The sequence below is a fragment of the Anabrus simplex genome, chromosome 2, assembly GCF_040414725.1.
Source record: "Anabrus simplex isolate iqAnaSimp1 chromosome 2, ASM4041472v1, whole genome shotgun sequence".
Taxonomy (NCBI): Eukaryota; Metazoa; Arthropoda; class Insecta; order Orthoptera; family Tettigoniidae; genus Anabrus; species Anabrus simplex.
The window spans coordinates 632,672,324-632,692,681 of record NC_090266.1 but is presented as its reverse complement, the minus strand read 5'-3'; the positions used below and the strand labels follow the sequence as shown (position 1 = coordinate 632,692,681).

The 20,358-nt window shown below is 37.6% G+C and overlaps 1 protein-coding gene across 2 annotated transcripts in view; it reads right to left on the bottom strand.

Annotated features, from left to right (window-relative positions):
* Window positions 1–379: 379 nt before the first annotated feature.
* Window positions 380–20,358, bottom strand: part of Galphai (G protein alpha i subunit) — a 127,121-nt gene continuing 107,142 nt past the window's right edge. For both annotated transcript variants that reach the window (XM_067141084.2, XM_067141085.2), the window contains one exon: window positions 380–2,365. In XM_067141084.2, the coding sequence (XP_066997185.1) occupies window positions 2,175–2,365 (191 nt within the window). In that variant the 3' untranslated portion in view covers window positions 380–2,174. The remainder of the gene's footprint in view (window positions 2,366–20,358) is intronic.

Sequence of the window (20,358 nt, the reverse complement as noted above, 5' to 3'; positions counted from 1 at the left end):
GAGTTTCACCTGCTTTTAATTCAACTGTTCAATAGAAACTACTACTACATGTTTTCACACATATGGCTAATCAGTTTGGAACAAATAACTACGTCAGTTAAAAAGAGCAAAATTTGAGGTTTGGTGTGAATGAATTCTGAGATGCAGGTGCCAGTAGTTGTGTTCCCTAAACAGTTAATGGTCTACACTTGTTCTGTGACTACCTGAATACCACTACAGTTATTACACATACAATCCTAGCAGTGTAAATGAGGAGTGAAGATGAATATAATGAATGCAATGCAGAAGTGGTACAAATATTAGATGAAGTTCTAAATAAAAGAAACAAACACAAGGAAAGTTTAATTACAGAATAAAGAATCTCTCTCCTAAAACGAAACTGGGTAGATAAGCATTATTATTATGAATTTTTTTTACAACACAGAAAAATACACACACAAAAAGAGAAAAACTTAAGTAAAATCTAGAACAATGTAATTTTTACTTTTGTGTGGGCCTTTAGTCGCTACCTTATACCCATTGCTTTTGTTTTCATTGCTTACTTTTTATGTTACTGATGATTAATGAATCAAGATTCTAATGCATAAGGAGGATATTCAGTTTGCACCTTTAGCACATAAAAGGTCTTATACACAATGTACCTTAAATATAGTTTTCATACATTCATTAATACACTCATAAAATGTATTATTTTTTAAAGGATTTCTTGAACCAGACGTCATTATTCTCTAAGAGAAAGCAAATTATAGTAAAACAGCTATAATTTAATACCTACAAAAACTAAATGAATAAAGGTATAAAATGAATGTAAAGAATGAAGTTGAAAACTTCAACAGATCTGTTATTAACATTACATCTTCATTTTTACTATTTATCTCTTTTGGTCACAGTAACTTTACCTTAGTAATTATCAGACAATTACATTCCTATGCTATATGGTCCCTTAAACATAAACACACTATGACAGAAGAAAATACCCTTTACACACATACTATTCCATGCTACAACTAAAGTATCACAATCAACTTGTCTCAGCACTTCAAATCCAAATCCTGGATTGAGTCAGAGTCTCATTAGTCCTATATAGAAAAAAGCAATAACTATTGTTGACTTTGAAAAAATTCTATATAAAAATATACATTCATGAATTATCAACATTGATATTAAATGCAAACTTGCAACAAAACAATAGTTTCTAAAATTTGATATAAATATTCCTATAAACAGACCTGTAAATATGTCCTAATGTTAAATAACAACATGAGAAGGAATTGTGGCATTTCAATTGTAACATATATGTATTTTTGAAAATAAAACATCTGTTTGAATATTTCAACAACTATCAGCCAGAAACTGAACTGCACAGCAAACTGTCAGAAGAAAACAAGAGAGGATATTTTGGAAATTCAGTGCAAGATTATACTAACCAACAACACTACTTCTCTAGCCAAACACTGAGAAGACATTGTTTACAAAACTGGTTTAGTAAAGTTTCAAGTCAGATTAAAACACCACAAGCCTGCAGATGACAGCCAATAAATTCAGTGAGAAAATTCAGTTATTCAAGGACTGAAAGATGATTTACCCTACAGTGAATAAGTGCTGAGCTTTTACTTGCAATGTCATGGAAGGTAAGGATATTCTGACAGTTTCAACAGTCTCTTATTATTAAAAGGATAGCATTCCTTCATTGCATTGATAAAACAAGCTTATAATGCTAAACATTAAAAGAAAGTGAAGTAATTGTAGGTTTACAAGACATCTCAAATGATGATCACTTTACAGGCGTAATATTACAGACTTTCTTACTCTCAGACTTCAAACTAAGAAAATTTCTCATCCACACTTCTTTTCTTCCTCAAGCAAAACACCTTAAAGGCACTGTTCGGTTTCAAAAAATAAAAATAGACAACACTGTATAGCTGTATCTTGTATGACATCTCAAAGTCTAGGAAGAGACTTTATAATGCCATGTCACAACTCAATTCCCACTCATATTGTATTTTAATGTTGCAAGGAGTATTGTGCAAGAATGTTTGTTGTCATTTCTGATCAGCCACTCACAGACTTGAAAAATTAATATTACACACATACATATAAATATATACAGATTACAATGTAGATATACATGTATAGCTGGCACACTGCACACATTCTCTTCAGCAAAGGGTTGATCAAAATAACCCACAGTCTTTAAGATTATTCTTGATAATCACATCAGTTACAGCATCAAAGACAAACTGTATATTGTTGGTATCAGTGGCACATGTAAAATGGGTATAGATCTCTTTCTGATCTTTCCTTTTATTGAGATTTTCAAATTGCATCTGAATGTATGCTGCAGCCTCTTCATACGTATTTGAGCCTGGAATGAGAAAAAGCAAAACCGTAAGAGCCAATAATAAAATGGATACACCCCTTTTAATTCTGTTAATTTTAAGGCTATCATAATGATCCTGGAAAACACATTGTAAATTATAAATATACAAGGCTTTGAAAAAACATGTGTGCATGAAACAATCACAGTCAGAGTGGATGATGGTCTTGCAACCAGCTAAAAGTTAAATGTCACCTTAGTAGTAATTGCTTTGGAAATGAACATTGGAAAAACCAAGGGTTAAGGGCTAGTGAACTTTCACACCTTCCTATGTCCTATTATAACAGAATTTTTACCATCATACTATTCCATGCAGATACCTATTCTACCAAAATCTTATTATACTCGCATTGACAGTTGGAAGAGCTTATAACACCTCAAACTATCCCGCTGTGGGATATGTCAATTTGTGTTTGTGACTGACCTTGGCTGTAACACTGAGAAACACCTGACGACACTACATCCATTGTACAGCTTGTTGCATGTATGCGACAATAAAGTGGCACAATGAAGTAATCAGTCCAATCTCTGTAGTATTGGGCGGGCTCAAAATTTTGTTTGAAGGTATCGTAAGTTACATTGTGAAACACCTGATGACACTATATCCATTGTATGGCTACGTTTTGGATGTTACCGAAACACCCCTGCGCCACAGGGTCACCAACAAAACCTGCTGTGGGATATGTCAGTTCATGTTTGTTACTGACCTTAGCTGAAAAACTGCAAAACAGCTGACGACACTATATCCACTGTATAGCTTGTCGCATGTACGCCATCCAACACCTAAACTAACTCTTGTAAAACTTTCAATTATTATGTTTAATATGTTTTAATTAAGTTTGAACCCGGCAGTAGGTCTAGCCTTTGGGTGTGGCGAGCCCATCATAACAATAGCCTATTTGGTGATGATGATGATGATGATGATGATTGTTTAAATGGGCCTAACATATAGGTCATCGGCCCCTAATTGTACGAAATAACAGCCTATTTGGACAAAGCAGATATGGTGCTTCGGAAAAGGTTAGGGCGTCCCCTGCTAAAAGCGACGCACAGCTCTTTGGGTGCTGGGAGAACTGTGAGAAGTGAACCAGCAGCAAACTACATCAAGATTGCGACAGTAAATGCCATGACACTGACGGGGAAGACAGAAGAACTGGTTGACTTCATGAAAGAAAAAGATATAGCCATATTTGGACTGTGCAAGACCAAGAAAAGGGGTACGGGAGAGATTACTCTGAAAGAAGGATACAGGCTGTATTACAACGGAGGACCTGAAGCAAAAAAATGGAGTGGCCATCATACTTAGAAATCCAAGAAAATGTGGAGTCTACAAAATGCGTCAGCAATAGGATGAGGGTGATGAGACTCCAGTTTGAAAATGGCATGCAAGATTTATTCCAGTTGTATGCCCCACAAACAGGTTGCACAGATGAACATCTAAAGGACTTTTTAGAGGAACTGGAGAGATGGACAGAAGATAAGTGTTATCGATGGGAGATCTAAATGCACAAGTTGGAATGGAAAGACAAGGAAAGAAAGATGTTGTAGGAAGCACTGGTTGGATGTGCAGAAAAGGTATGTGGTAGAACATTAGGAAATGTGAAGGACAAAGAGACACACTGGTGGAATGATAGGGTAAAGATTAAAGTGAAGGAAAAGAAAATGGCATGCAAAGCATCTGAGACTGAAGAGAGTAAAAGAAAATATGTGGAGGCAAATAAATTGGCCAAGAAAGTAGTGGAGGAAGAAAAGCTGGGCCATACTCACAGAAATTGAGAGATGATATGCAGGACAGCAAGAAATTATTGTATGGTATCTTAAGAAACAAAAAGAGAGATCAAGTAAAACACCAGATTTATGAAGGATGAAGGCAGCATAATATTAACAAAGCCATAAGAAATAGATGGAGAGAGTATTTTCAGAAGCTGCTGGACATAAGAACTAATAACAGTCATTCAACGGACCACCAGAAAAAGCAATTAGTTGATGAAGAAATTGATAAGGAAATTACAATGAATGAAATTGAAATGGCAGTAAGAAAGATGAAGAATGGAAAAACTGCTGGAACAGATGAAATTTCAATGGAGATGATTAAGGCAGCTGAAGCTGTAGGCCTGCAGTGGACATACTGAGTTCTCATATTGTCTGGGAGGATAAGAAGTCCCTGATGATTGGCAAAAAGGAATAATCATCCTAGTATTTAAGAAAGGCGATAAGAAACAATTACAGGGGAATTACTCTGATATCCCATGTTGCAAAGATAACGGAGAGGGTACTGGAAAGTAGGATAAGGTAGAGAGTTGAAAATCAGATGCAGGAAAATCAGTTTGATTTCAGAAGTGGAAGCTCAACAATAGAGCCCATTTTCATTATGAGACAACTAATGGAAAAGCAATGGGAGTATGGGAATGATATGGTGATGACATTTACTGACATTGAAAAGGTATATGACAGTGTCCCCAGGACTAAAGTTTGGAACAGTCCGGTGCAGAAAGGAATTGGACAGGGATTAATAAAAATGATCATGGCAATGTACAAGGAATGTTGTAGTTGCGTGCAACACAAGTTGGCAGGACAAGTTGGTTCAGAATCACTAGTGGGCTGAGACAGGGAAGGGTTCTATCACCAATCCTATTTACAACAGTAATGGATGACATCATGAAAACAGCAAAAGCAGCATATGGAGGAAAAGAAATGAACATCATGTTATTTGCAGATGATATTGTGATTTGGGGAGAAGAGGACATGAATGTTCAAGAACAGTTCGATGTGGTGAATGGGAAGATCGAAGAATGTAGATTGAAAATAAGTGTAGAAAAGAGTTAAACTCTAGTTATGACTAGAGGGGGCAAAGAAGGGAAAGGTCAGATTAGACTTGCAGACAAGCCCCTGGAAGTAGTGGAGACCTTCAAACACCTGGGGAGTGAATTAATGGAGAATGCTCGACTGGATGTTGAAATTAGTAAAGAAGATTCAAGCTGGAAGCTGTTTCTAATCATAGTGTAAGAAGCATGTTATGGGACAAAGATGTGCCAATGGAAGCAAAAGAAACTATGTACAAGATATATTACGTACGCATAACAACTTACGGAGCAGAAACTTGGACAATGACAAAGGAGGAGAGTGGAATACAGGCAGCCAAAATGTTCTTGAGTATGATACAGAAGAGTAGAAGAGACAAAATAAGGAATAAGAAAATCTGGGAAGAAATTGGATTGGAAAAAATTAATGATAGAATAGAGAAGAGGGGATTAAGATGGCTTGGGCACATAAAGTGAATGAGTGGTGAAAGAATGCCAAAAAAAGGTGATGGAAATGTAAATGCAAGGAAGGAGAGGCCGTGCACAATCACGATTGAGATGGAAGGACACAATTCAACGCAGTATTAGAGAAAGAAACCTGGACTGGGACACAGTGTTGGAGGAGGAGTGGTGGAAAGACCAAAGAAAGTGGAGAGGAACCGTATTTGCCCCTACTCGGTTACAGCTGGATAAAGGAGAACAATAAAACTTTGATTTCCACCTATTCACTATTCAATACATTAAAAACAATTATAAAATTAGGATCTCATCCCTATTTTATTGCTTAATTGTTAAAACATAGGACATGTTTCGTTCATATTTTGAACATCTTCAGCTATAAATATTCTTACAAGGTTAACTGATTTTTTATTATCCAGATACGTGTGGAAGCTTCAGGAATGCTATAGATCTCTCGATGTGCGTTTACAAACTGTAATCGAACATTTGAGTTTTATCTGTTCTACTCGATTGGCCAGTCGACAGTTGTTCGGGTGTGTTCAATTTTAAGAACATTTCCAGAAGTTAATATTTCTAGACTGTTTGTCGAAAAGTATATATATCGAGGTGACAAACCGAGAGACCAGTGTGTGTTACAGCGAGCAAGTCAGTGTGAGGACTTGTTGATATTTGTACTTCAGAATTGACTGTGTGATGGTGAAGTAAATGATCAGTGTGAGAACGTGTTGATATCTGTACCTGACAGAATCAACAGTAAAATGCTTCAGTATATTCCTTTCTTAAGTGTTGTGGTGTTGCTTATAATTGTGTATAATTGTGTGTTGTTAAGGAATAGACTCAGCGATAATAAAGTGGTTTTACACATGGAAGTGAATGCACCTCATGTGGAATTTATTTGCACCAGATAAAATCGCCTTGAGAATGATGAGCTATATTATGGATGATGCCAAAATATCCCTGCACCACAGGATCAACAACATGACCTGCTGTGGGATACATCAGTTCCTGTTTGTGACTGACATTGGCTGAAAGAGTGTGGACTTAGCTTCTGTGTATAAGAGAATCACAGAAGATAAAAAATGGACAATATAACGGAACACTTTTGGCACCTTATATTGTTTTATTACCATAAAGGTGAAACCATCACACAAACCAGACTGAAGATTTGTGCAGTGTATGGAGAAGATAGTGACAAATTTGAAATGGTCAAAAACGGTTTTCGCAATTTTGATTGGGGAGTTTCTTCCTAAATTCAGACTGCATGCAGAATGGCCTATAGAAGCTAGAAAGGAATAAAAGGAGTTAATTGCAAACAATCGACGGATGATAACAATGAAGATGGTTTCGGTACTGAATATACCCTGGGCTAGTGTAGCTAGGCACTTGAAACCTGGTGACCTAAATCTGTGCAGTATATGTGTTCCGTGTGAACTGAATTTGGTGCAGCACACTCCCACCTGCTATTAGTAATTGCGCGCCATCAAGGGGATGATATTCTGTAATGGCTGGTGACAATTTGGTGCAGCGCACTTCCATCTGCTATTCATTATTGTGGCTTCATCAGAGAGATGATTTTCTGTAATGGCTGGCGAGTGGCGATGAAAAGTGGATACTGTGTGACAATATCCGAAAGAGTATATCGACCAACATGATGCATAGCTTACCGGGCTGAGCAGTCTCATTACTGTAGTCTTGCCATTTGCACGTCTCAGTCACTGCATACAAAGTGATGATCAGCCACTGAAGCAATAGGGCTACAGCTAAATGAGCATTGTTAAAATTAACAATTTTTTATGGAAATGAATGTAACTTGTTATTACATTCACCCAAAATATGCTGTATGTTAAATAACGCAGGTCTCGGAAAGCACCAGTTACACAATGTATTTTTAACGTAGTTTCCTTTCTTGTAGGTTCTTGGTGTAGATCATCGTGCGTTTTCAAATATGAAGGGATTGAAATACCATGACGGAAGTAAGCATAAAATCAAAAGCAACTGTTTCATGACTGGTTGTCGGATGACATCTTGAATAGAAATGGAAGAGAAATTAGGCCATACATTGAATAATCGGTGTTTTATAACATAAAAAGTATTTTGAGAGAATCTACTTTTTTCAATACTGAACAATATAGTTGTTTTTTAAGCAATATCAATTACATATCAAATAGAGTAGTACATGTTTTGTTCCTTAATCCATAACATCTTCAGCTATATTAAGATCGAAACAAATTCCAAAGAATGGAAAAGATATACACTGAAAGATTAAAACCAGATCACATAAATGATACGCTACATATAAAACCTTTCTCACTAGCAGACTTAAAGTATGCTGGCCCCGCAGTGTAGGAGTAGCAGAGGTCCCGGGTTCGATTCCGGATTCGATCCGATGGTGAGATAGCGGCCCCAGTCTAGAATGCCAAGAATAAAAAGGCTGAGAGGACTTGCCATGCTGACCACATGACACCTTGTAATCTGCAGACCTTCGGGCTGAAAAGAGGTCGCTTTGTAGGCCACGGCCCTTTGGGGCTGTCGCGCCATGAGGTTTGGTTAGGACTTAAAATATAATATTTTCAATGTTTAGCATTATTACACTTAACCCTTTCCACTCAAATTATTTGTAAGTCCTGATTTCTCCCAACTCGTATTTTATTTCTGTCAGCATTCTTCATATTTTAAAACCTGGTATTAAGTACTAGTTGTAACAATATATACAGGAATGAACTACAAAATTAATGAATGTATGGTATTTACACGACACAAAATCATGTTTATACTTTCTTAACAGTATGTCTTAAGTGTGTGGAAGCGTTCAAAGCAAATGCTTGGATGGAGCCCTGCTTGCTTATCCAACCAGTCTTCACTAAAATAATCCTGCATTTCTGAATTACTGTTCATCCCCATGTTGATAATTACAGCAATAAATGCCTTCAGCTCTTCTAAAGTTATAGCTTTCCAAGAAAACCAGACAGAGCTCTCCTGAAGTGGAGTATTTTGCTGTATTTTCATTTCGGCTAATTTGTTTGTCTCGTGGATAATAGACGTTATCAACTGATTAGTAAGGAATAGCTACCAGTACTCTAGTTCTATTTTAGGCCCATTGCCACAACTCATGAATCATCATGAATCACTGACTAATCTGTAAGGAAATTTGGCTAATCCTGCATCACCCGTTCTCCACGATCTCCAAGGTATGCTTGAAGTCTGCACTGTATGACTGGAACTGGGATGAGTCACAATACTATCACATCCTCCATGATTTCTTGCAACAGTGATATCAATATCGTCATTTGAATCACTAATGGATATATCACTTTCATGGCCAGATTCAAATTTTATATCACTTTCATGGTCACTATCATCAAAATCAGCCGAAAGAGACTCAAGTATCTCTGCTTCGGTCAGACTGTGTGCCGCCATGTTGCTTCACGCGACTGCTTACCACTGTCAAGGAATCGGAGCAATTTTGCCAAGCAAAGAAGTGCCTGCATAAGACAAGGTGCTACTATTGTCATAAATACTCTCAAAATTTGTTTTGACTAATTATATATTAAAAAAAGAAAACGTTTAGGTGCATGAGACATGTTGGTGAGGTGTGTTGACATAAATAGTGCAGCAGAAAGTAACATTCTTGTTCAAGTAAGGTGTTACATTTGGATGTATAGCTAGTCATACTCGGGGAACTCCTCTCAAAATAAATGAAAACAGTCCTTGAAGAAAAATTGAACTGGTTGACAAATGATCGAAAAACTAAGGAAAATTAGATGTGAGAGATTGCTGAAATAGGAGTTCCCAAGCTGGTCCAGTTTGACTGACGCATTTACAAGCTTGTGAACAACTAGAATAACTGGTGATTGACCTGATCAAACGCTACCATTACTTAAGAGTACGTGTAAAGACTGAAAGTTGAGTCCCTTACAGGAAGATGATGGGGCCACGATCTATTTGTTTGGACTGTAATCTTCAAGGCGGCATTGTATTACGATACTGCGTGATGAAGTCCTCAGCGTCCAGCACAATACACAATGCATATTTTTTTGCATTATTCAACAGACGAAAGAAGCATTTAAAAATGCCTATCTAGTTATATTTTATAAGTGAGCAAACCAAACCAGTTTGCATATGTTTTCGTCAATTTATGGTTTAAGACTCGCAAGTCTCGGACTTGTAGAAAATATGGACTTTGAGACAGTATAATCATAACACAGTATTAAGTTGTTAATATGGTTTTAAATTGTGTTCAATTTGACGTAGATAAACTTATGTGATTGCCAATTTTTCCAAGAACCTACAACAGCTAATGATGACACAGACGGCCGTCGAAACTAGTTCTGATTGAAATATATGTTGTAATTTCATCTAAACAACAGTTTTTATGTATTGAATAAGGTGGATCCAAATTATAATAAAAGTTCTATCTAGTTGCAGCCTTAATGTTTTTGCAACCACACGTTTTGTATATTTTTAAAAAATTTATACTTTTACATTGGCAGAAAATTAAATCCCAACACCAAGAAGATATTGGCTTACAGAAATGCAATTTAGGTTAAGTAATTATTTTGGTAACATTTATTTGGCTGAAGCTTCCAGGCCACAGGTTCAAGAATGTACGAAAAGACATGACACGGTGGTAGATTAATAACCCCTGTAGTAGCCACAATTTTGAATGCAAGCATGCAGGCATTGTGTTGTACAGGTGCCGTATGTCATTTTGAGGGATGGAGTTCCACACCTGGTACACTTAGACAAATCAGCAACGGTCAATGCTGGCATTGGATGGCGATGGACTTGTCGTACCATAATGTTCCATACGCGTCCAAAGGGTGAAATGTCTGATGATCGCGCAGGCCAAGGCAATTGGTCAACACTCTGAAGATCATGTTGGGTGACAAGAGCGGCATGAGGACAAGCGTTATCCTGTTGGAAAACACCCCCTTCATTACTGCGAATGAATGGCAGCACAATCGGTTCAATCACCAGTGTGTTCCTGCTTTCAAAGGAAATTGCTCCCCACACCATAACACGTGTGTCGACACCGCAGACAGCTTAGTTCTAAGCTCTAGCATGGCCTCCTACTTACTAACTTACGGCCATCAATGGCACCAAGACAGAAACAGCTCTCATATGAGAACACAACAGATCTCCATTTCACCCTCCAATGAGCTCTATAGTTACGTTTCTATGAGTTTCGACTTGACAGTTAACCGGAAGTCAGACAGACATTTGTGCCAAATGGTTACGAGTACAAACAACTGATTCACAACACACAACACGAACGGGGATGTATATACTCGAAAATAAGTCCAGAATCAATTATTCTTTGTAGCAACATGCATAACTAACTTATTAACACATAGCATATTCAGGATAAAGCTATAAGATAAAACAGATCAATGCTCGAACAGACAAAACGCAAGAAAATGAAATTTCTACTCACCATCTAGAACAGCTCGCACTGTTAATAGATTCAATTCCTCCTAAGGAAGGAAGAATCCTACAAAGGGAATACAACATTCATTTCTGAGTCACTATCGGCATTGTTATAGTTTGTTGAGGTTTCACTCTCGCTTGACCGTAACATAATAACGTCTTGAACATAATCGTCTGTGATACTTTCCCTCTCCCATACTTCACTTATCTCGGACTGTGCCTCATAACATGCACTTACACAGCCTACAGCTTCCCAAAGAAGTCTTTCAACTTCCGAAACTGCGAAGAGCCTGTTATTCGCAGCTTCATAATTCTTCACTTGGGCCCAAATCAATTCTATGGCGTTAAAATGGCAATGGTGTGGTGGAAGGCGAACAACTTAATGCTTATGCCTCCTGGCTATTCCATCGACCAAGTAAAACCGAGCACTAGGGCTTGTTTTGTTTCACAAGATGCATGAAATCCCCCTCCTCATGTCATCGCGAACCGAATATTGTGCTCCTTCAATCACTCAATCAACTCATCATTATTTCTAGTCGTCATTGTTGGTGCCTTGTCAAGAATGACCAAGTGAACTGACAAAGACCGCGAAAAGAACTGAGCACAATACAACACACAGCTGATAGCACGTGGTTATAGTAAACAACACTTCGACAACACAAGTAAGTGTAAAACAAAAGATAAAGGTTTTGACCTATTTAATACTGTTTGTTGTAACCTTAAAAAAGTTACATATATTTGTTGAAACTAGTTTCGGTCTTACCAGAGACCATCTTCAGTCAAAATCAAAGTAAATAAATAAATAAATAAATAAATAAATAAATAAATAAATAAATAAATAAATAAATAAATAAATAAATAAATAAATAAATAAATAAATAAATAAATAAATAAATAAATAAATAAATAAACAAACAAATAAACAACATATATATATATGAAGCAAGTATGAAATTTCAAGACGAGTAAAGATTTTAAGAACTCACATCACAATCACACATCCTGTGCAAGCTCTCAGCCCTCCTCCAATTGGAAAACCAGGTCAAACACTAAAATATCAGCACTAGACAAATCTGCTAGAACTCAGCTCAGCAGCACTTGAAGAATCTTCTAGAACTCAGCTCAGCTGAAACGAGTATGAACACTGGTAACCATAACTAGGGTCCAACACACACTATCGGAACGATCGGCTGCCTATGATTGGCTGTTTATTAATTCACTTAGCCTCTGCCAAAAGGCAGCGTCAAATGTCAAGTCAAAACTCATAAGAACTGAACTATAGCTTGACATCACTGATGTGGCAGATGGCAATGATTCGGAGTTATTGGCATGAACGCTACGCTGTCCCTCAATTGATTTGTTACAGTTCGCTGTGTCACTTTAGTGTCAACTGAAGCTCTAATGGATGCTGCAGATGCAGTACAACCCATCACAGGTGTGCGGCGGCAAGACGGTCTTCCCTCTCTGTAGTGGCCCATATGGGGCCAGACACCAGTCTTCTAGAGATAGTGCCTTACCGCGAATATTGTTGCCAACACCGATGCACTGAGGATACATCCCTTCCAAATCTTCCTGCAATATCATCAAAAGAACATCTGCATTCTTGCAGTCCTAAAACAAGGCGTCATTCAAACCCAGTAAGCTGCTGATACTGCCTTCTTCGCCTCCTTAAAGCTATGTTTGACTCACACCTACCTCACTAACATAAACACTCACTAAGTGAACATGCATTTAAAAGCAAACCTGCCTTGTAAGGTCAGTGTGGTGCTACTAGTACCACTCTTCGTTAACTAGCGTGCAAATATGAATAGGCGTCTTCTTTCAGATATGCAAACGCCTCCCAAATTTCGTTTATGTAGCGCAACTTCTTCTTGGTGTTGGGATTTAATTTTCCACCAGTGTATGAGAGAAAAAGTTTTAGGATTGTTCCGACACAAGACAAAACTGGTTCTGAACTGCCTGCTCACACACAGTAGCATAAATGCTATTCCATGAGAAATCTAGAAATGGATCTGAACTGTGAGTTCTGAATTTACACTGTTCCAACTAAAATCAAAAAAAGTTTGGAACAGACTGTAGAAGTTCTAGGTCAAGATGAGGGATTGCGAATTCCAGTCATGCGCGTTACATTTGACCAATGAGCTACGCGATTAGACTCTTCTCATTTGATTAATGAGATCATCTATCATACAAAGTTGTGTGTTCTGTAATGTAATTTGTAGATGGCATTGTTCAAGTTCAGAACTGCCATTTACAAATTCCAAGGAGACATTCCCAAGAATCAGTGCTGGAATTCTGACTCGTGCACATTAAGTTCTGAACTAGTTCATAACCAGTTCAGAACCATTTGTTTGAGCAAGCCTTTTACATAACCATGACGGTAAAATCATGAAAATTTTTATTTCGCCCCCAAAACCTCAAATTCAAAATTTTAAGGGTGAGAAAATTGCATGGCTAAATATGGTAATTCCTGGCATTTTTCACGTGTCCTTGTTCATATTTGCTCCTCACTAACAAGTTACTTTGTCAACAGCAGCAGTGCAATGTTTTATGTTAAGGTGCTTTTCCCACTCCCTCTCCCTTCCTGTACACCAATGTGATGTTGGGGAACATGCTGGTCTACTGGCACAGTATTTGTGATGTTTTCTAGGTTAGATACTGTCCCCTTCAAATTTGGCCTACAATAAGCATTTATTGTATTTGCGTGTGTAAGATTTTATTTCATTAGTGCGGGCGATATTCTCCAGCCCTGCATTACAGAGACAGCTTCATCAGTTCAAAACCGGTCTTATTGGTAGGGGAAAGATGTATTGATTTTTTTTCTACGGAGCTATCAGCTGGCCCACGTGACACACTGAGGAGCAGGCCAAGGTCGCCTCGACACGCAGACAGCACGTCAAATCTTAGACAGAAGTACTTTTGAGAATTGAACGCTAGACGTCGGCCAATTACAGACGATTATAGTGCCACACCCCTTTCCCTGGATATGCATAAAAACCTGTGTTTCCAGAAGAAACGCTCTCTTATCTTGCTGTGCTCTTCTTCGTTGGTTGTGCTGCGAACTTCGACGTGCTATTTGCTGTCTACTCCGAGATTGTTACTTCTTGAATTAATTATTTGGCAGTAAAATCATTCACCTTCACTAATAGTTGGATCAACGAGCCTGGCAGATTTCTTAAGAACAAGTTACGTATTTTTCCATCATTAATTTCATCACGTGTGTGTGTGGAACACATCTTAAAATTGTTTGTCAGTTTCAACTTCTACTCCACGGGAAGAAGGAAGAAAATCGCCACGTGTTGGAACGAGTGTTTCAAGATGCTGTTACATTGTGAAGAGAAAGCTTGCCGCAACTTTACTTGGAACATCGAGGCTACGATGCTCTGCTAAAATGTAGGCAATCTCCGGCACGGGGAGATAGCGACCACGGGCAGATAACTTACCACATGTTCCAGACCATCGGCGAAGATCCAGTTCCATCATTCATTTAAGTACACTTTACTAATGTTTATCTGTTCATCTTTGTAGAAATAATGCTTTCTTATTCATTAGTGGTAATATTTCTTCTAGTCTTGCAGTAGATTGGAATATTTTCACTCTTCTTTCATATGGGAGATGGTAGTTTTGTCATTTGTGTGTGAATGATTATTGATCTCTATTAGTTTAGCTAGAACGTGCGTGTGTCTTCGATTATTCTAGCTGTCCCATTTAATAGTCTAGTGTGTTTAAAAATCATTGTCCTCACCGATCATTAACAATTTAATTTTTGAAAATATTTTTTTGTGAAGTCGTGTGGGACAGATTTACGGCATGTTGTGTTACGCCGGATTTCTATGTAAGAGTTTCTTCATGTGTCATTTAAGGCGTGTTAGTGTTATCTGGCATACTGTCGAATCTCAGTTTCCGCGAATTTGAGATCTCGCACATCTAATAATAATAACAATAATAATAATAATAATGAATTTTCATCTCGGGTTAAATAAATGAATAAGGGTCATGAGTTTAAATATTGCTTGATCTTGTGTGTATGATGTTAATGTGTGCTCAATTAGAATGAATATGAGCCTGGAATATGGCAGATTCTCGTCGAATCATTTATTATATTTTATTGACTTGCGGATGGATTATTTACTGTGTGTTATTGACTTGTGAATCCATTTATTGAGTCTTATTTTGGAGAATACGTGTTGTTGAACGTAATTTCTTCAAGTGGAGCACGTGTTAATCGATAGACATGGAGTTGAGTAATAATAATGTCGTGACTCGTGAACCATGAAGGCGAATGTTTATATTTGACCTGTTCTATGCACGTTTCTGTAGTCTACAATTTCTTCAGACATCAACTGCCGATATTATCATGAACAACATTGTTAATTTCATCTTCTTTAATTAAGTGATTATTCAGACTTCATCACATTCCTGAGGGATGTAAAATATTTTTTCTTTGCCCAATACCGTCATCGAGAGATGTCAAATATTTAGGATTAAAAATCAAAGATTAATATTCAAAGGCTAGAATTCGTTGTAAATAGTGTAAATAATTCCCATGTGCCTTAGTGTGAATGCTGTGTGTGTGATTGATATTATTTCAGTGCACTGTGATATTTTCTTTGACCATGATTTTGGCCAGACCACGTGTTCGTTACGTTGAATCCTGATTGTCAGCGTCGTTGTTTGTGTTGGCATAACTTTTTTTAAATTTAAACCTTTAGTGAATTTTATTTGGTATTTAAGTAAAGAAAGGTTCAGAGTATCACACGGTAATGAATAAGGAAGGATCATTTCCGTGGACTCGGTTCACCATTTTATTTTGTAAAGCCTACAACGTTAAAATTTTCCTTAGAAGTGTCAAATACCAAAGATTACGTTTGTCAGATGAAATATTAGAGAAAGATTAAGAGGAATAATTATTGTACAGGCACAATGGTGCAAAATTTAAGTCCAGTGGAGACATTTTTGAGTAATATTATGATAAGATTTGGTTTCATTAATTTTCAATTTAATTAAGGCAATGCTTTATTCAGCACATTAAAGAAGGAAGGATTTACTTGAGATAAATGTTGAAATGAATAAATATGGTAATTCGACGTTCAAGATAAATAGGAATCAGACAATTTTCACTTTCTTTTTAACTTATAAAGAATAATATCATTATTGAGAGGAGGTCCTCCCACAAAATTTTTATTTTTGTTAATATTCCGTTGAGCCAGAAGCAGGCTAGTAAACGTGTGTATATTTCCAGAATAATGTCAACCAAGCTAGTGGAGATTATGTGCAGTTAAAAGGAACTGGCGGAGAAGAAAAATAATTTTCTCATCAAGATTGTTAATTAAATTTGTTATTGTTAAATGTGTTAGTTTATAATAAATGTCAGAACCTGTTGTTTTATATTTTTGTGTTATTGTCGCTAGTCCTTGTCTCTCTCCCTGCCTTCGAAAATAAGTAAAGCCAGACAACGAACAGTCCACCCTCGGGACTCTCGTTCTCCGGCTGAGCTATGCCCGGTAAGAAGGGGGCAATACTTGCTTTGTGAGCACCTTTGCATGACAAGTCAGTAATCGAACAATACAGCTAGCTTGCATTTTGCTGTCAAAAATGCACTGAGGAACACAGTAACAAGTAATTAATTCAGAGTTCAGATTTAATGACCAATGCCAGGTTAAGTAAAATCATACAAGGGAAAAACATGATAGGTTATAAAAAGCTTTCTGCAGCCTGGAAATGAGTAATGGATATGTAAACCGATGAAAGGAGCAGTACAGAGCATAAATGGTAGACATGAAACAAGGCATTACTATCCTACATTTTTAGAGAGTGTATGGGCTGGATATTCCGACTTAGGAAGAGAAGTAACCTTCCACTGTAGTGTTGAAGAATGCTGTGCTGAAGGATGACTAAAAACAAAAACAAAAACAAATTCTGGGCTTTTACTAGAATATTAGCAGGAAGAGAAAGAGCATTGTCATGGATAGAAAAAGCTGGTCAGACACCCATGAGCTTTAACAAACCTGAGAAAGTAAAGTCCAGTGTTACAGTGCACACTACAGGAAGTGAGAAACAAATCCGTTCCATCCAGGTTGTGGTGACATTTGATGGAGAGAAATTACATCTGGACATTACATCCTAACAAAGCAATGTTGATGGTTATATTTCCATGTGGGATTTGCATTCACGTTCAGAAGAAACGCTGTACAAACATATCCCTGGTAAAAAATTGGATCAGCATAAAACATGAATCAGCTGTTGATTAACGTGAAGACAAATCTGGCAGTCTAATATCCTTATTTCAACCTCTGAATGCACCTACAAAAGTACTTGTAAAGGACAATTTGAGAAAAGTGTACCCTAATTGGATGGCTGAAATAAGCAGGAGTTATCTCCAAGAGGCAAGATGACACCACCGGTGGAAATTTGACATGATTGGATTTTGCATTCCAGACAATCTTTTCAACAGTATGAAGAAGAAAGGAATATCAAATGGAATCGATGCAAGGGGAGGTGAATTTTTGTGGAGCAACGTGGCTTCAGGTGATGAGAGTAATACTTCTCAGAGAGGCGAGATAAGAAGACCGTCAGTGGAAATTTGGAATGACTGGGTTATCCATTCTGGACACTGGTTTCAGCATGCTGAAGAAGAAAGTAATATACAAGGAACTTGACACAAAAGAAGATGAATTCTTGTGATACAGCTTGGATTTGGGTGACGAAAGCAACAGTCCTCCATATACTACAAGCAGGGACACTGAATAGATGCAAAGTAATTTCACTTTTCTATATTCAGTCCAGGTAAATACCAGGTAAATAGAACACATCCAGAGTATGGATGCATGTATGGTCTTACAATGCATTCTTAGAATAGTCATCGTTCATCATGGACCACTGCTGAGGAAGCAGAAAAGAATGTCTTCGTGAAAAAAGTTTTTATCTGCAGTTTATCAGGTTTCATACAGCATTATCTACTATTTTGGGACACAGAAGCATCCATTTAACCTTTCCACTGCCGAGTTGTGAAGAACAGGCGGACCCTCTGGCCAGGGTTTTTTTAAGGAAGAGGCAATTTTACAGATAATTTCTTACTGATACATTTAATGGAATGCATATCATCCCCTTCGCCCCGCAGCCCAATACAGGGTCGGGGATGAAGCGAGATTATATTTTACAGCATGTTTTTACAGCTGGATGCCCTTCCTTATGCCAACCTTAGTTGAGAAATGAATATGAAATGAATGATGGTGAATGAAACTGGGTAGGAAAGTGGAAGGAAACAGCTGTGGCCTATGAATATGAACTGTCCTGGAATTTTCTTGGGAGTGCAAAAGGGAAACCACAAAAAACTATTCTCAGAACAGTTGACAGTGGGGTTTAAACCCACTCGCCTGCCAAATGCAAAGCTTGGCTCCATAGCCAGAGTATGTTAACATGCACGGTTACTCCGCTCAGTGATATTATTACAGAAATATAATATAAAATTGTTGATCCAAGAACTGGTATTATTAAAATCATTGACATTTGGGGGAAAAGAATTTAGAATTTATCTGAGAACGGGTTGACAATTTCGCATCAGATTCATCATAACTAATTTGTCTTGCACTTTCTTCTACTTCAATATCTTCCCTATATATACTCAATCTTCATTATCAAAATATCATTCTCCAGAATCACTATTTATGAGGAAACATTCAATTTCTTAGTCAACAAGACTTGAATGTACACTTCAAGGCGCCATGATGGCTACACGTTAGCGGGAAAGATGTTCCACTCCAATGAAGCTGAAATAATGTCAGATCGCTTTCAAAACAAGCGAAATGGAGTGGTATATCTGCCGTACAGAACTTCTTTGAGCATTTCCACGGAATTTCACAGCATGACATTATACCCCGTTCATATTTGAGATTGGTGAAGTACACACTGCACCAAAACGTATATACATGTAGGTCAAGTCATAAGTCATGGCAACTATTGTTTTTCTCGCCAACAGGAGACAACATGGAAAATCTAAGATATGCACTTAGAAACATACGGCATGTACTTGGGTATGATGCTACTAGATGGTGTATGTACAAACAACAGTGTGGGTCTAAGCATGCCCCCAAGTTCAGTGCGTGAGTGAGGGCATCACAAAATGGAAGTCAACAAGCAGGAACAACGATCGTATATTAAAATAGCAGATCTCCGCAGCAGAAATGCACGCCAAAGCCATGCAGAGCTGACTATGATCTAATCCCCAAAGTCAAGAAGCCATTAGGTGGACAACGGTTTGCTAACAAAGAGGACATCATAACAATATTTCGGAGAGAGCTGTCACACCTTAGTGATTCACATGCAGCGAATGGTATTCAACGCCTGCCCCACCACTGGCAAAGTACAGTGGAAACCTTGGGTGATTATTTCGAAGGTCTGTAACCAGTGGAGACCTGTTCTTTGTACGTAGTCTTGTGTATTTGCTGTCTATACCATAATAAAACAATGTTTACCAATGGCCTGTGTTCTGTCACTTTCCTACGAGAATCTCCTGAAGTCAGAATTTGTCTTCAGGCACTATGCATAAGTACATGTACTATATCTCCAAATGTATATCTTAGATTTTCCGTGTTGGCCCTTGTTTCCGAGAAAAAATAGTTTCCATGACTTATGACTCGACTCTCATATGGATTTGGCGGACGAGGCACAGCGTTCAATAACACATATATAAGGGTTTGGCATTGAATGGGTTAAGCATCTAAACATCAATTTTTCAAACGGAAGATCAGCCTATATTTAGGAATGGGGCAATACCGTATAATCCCGAATACCACCCGCCACCGAATAAGACCTGCACCCTAAATTTGAGAAGGCAAAATATGGAAGAAAAAAAAATCAAATAACTTGCATAACTATTTAATTTTTTGTCAAATATACCAAAAATATAAATTCAAACAGCTAAAAATTAATAAAATCATCACAAGAATCGTAAATAAACTCGGTCCAATACTCAGATCATTCACAATTCACAGTCTTCATCTGAATTTTCACCATAGGAACTTTAGTCGCTGGCATCTTTCCACAAATAGTCGTCCTCACTACCGTCCACTGGATTTGAAATTTCACATTTCTTAAAGCTTTTGGACACTAGATTGTTGGGAATGCGCGCCCATGCAGTCTTGATCCAGCTGCATATTAGTCCCACTTCAGACTTCTTCACTCGTCTGCTTGGTGTTAACGCGTGACCACCATCAGACATCCATTCGGTATACAATTGTTTCATTGCAGTTTTGAAAGGCTGATTCATGCACACATCCAACGGCTGTAGAACAG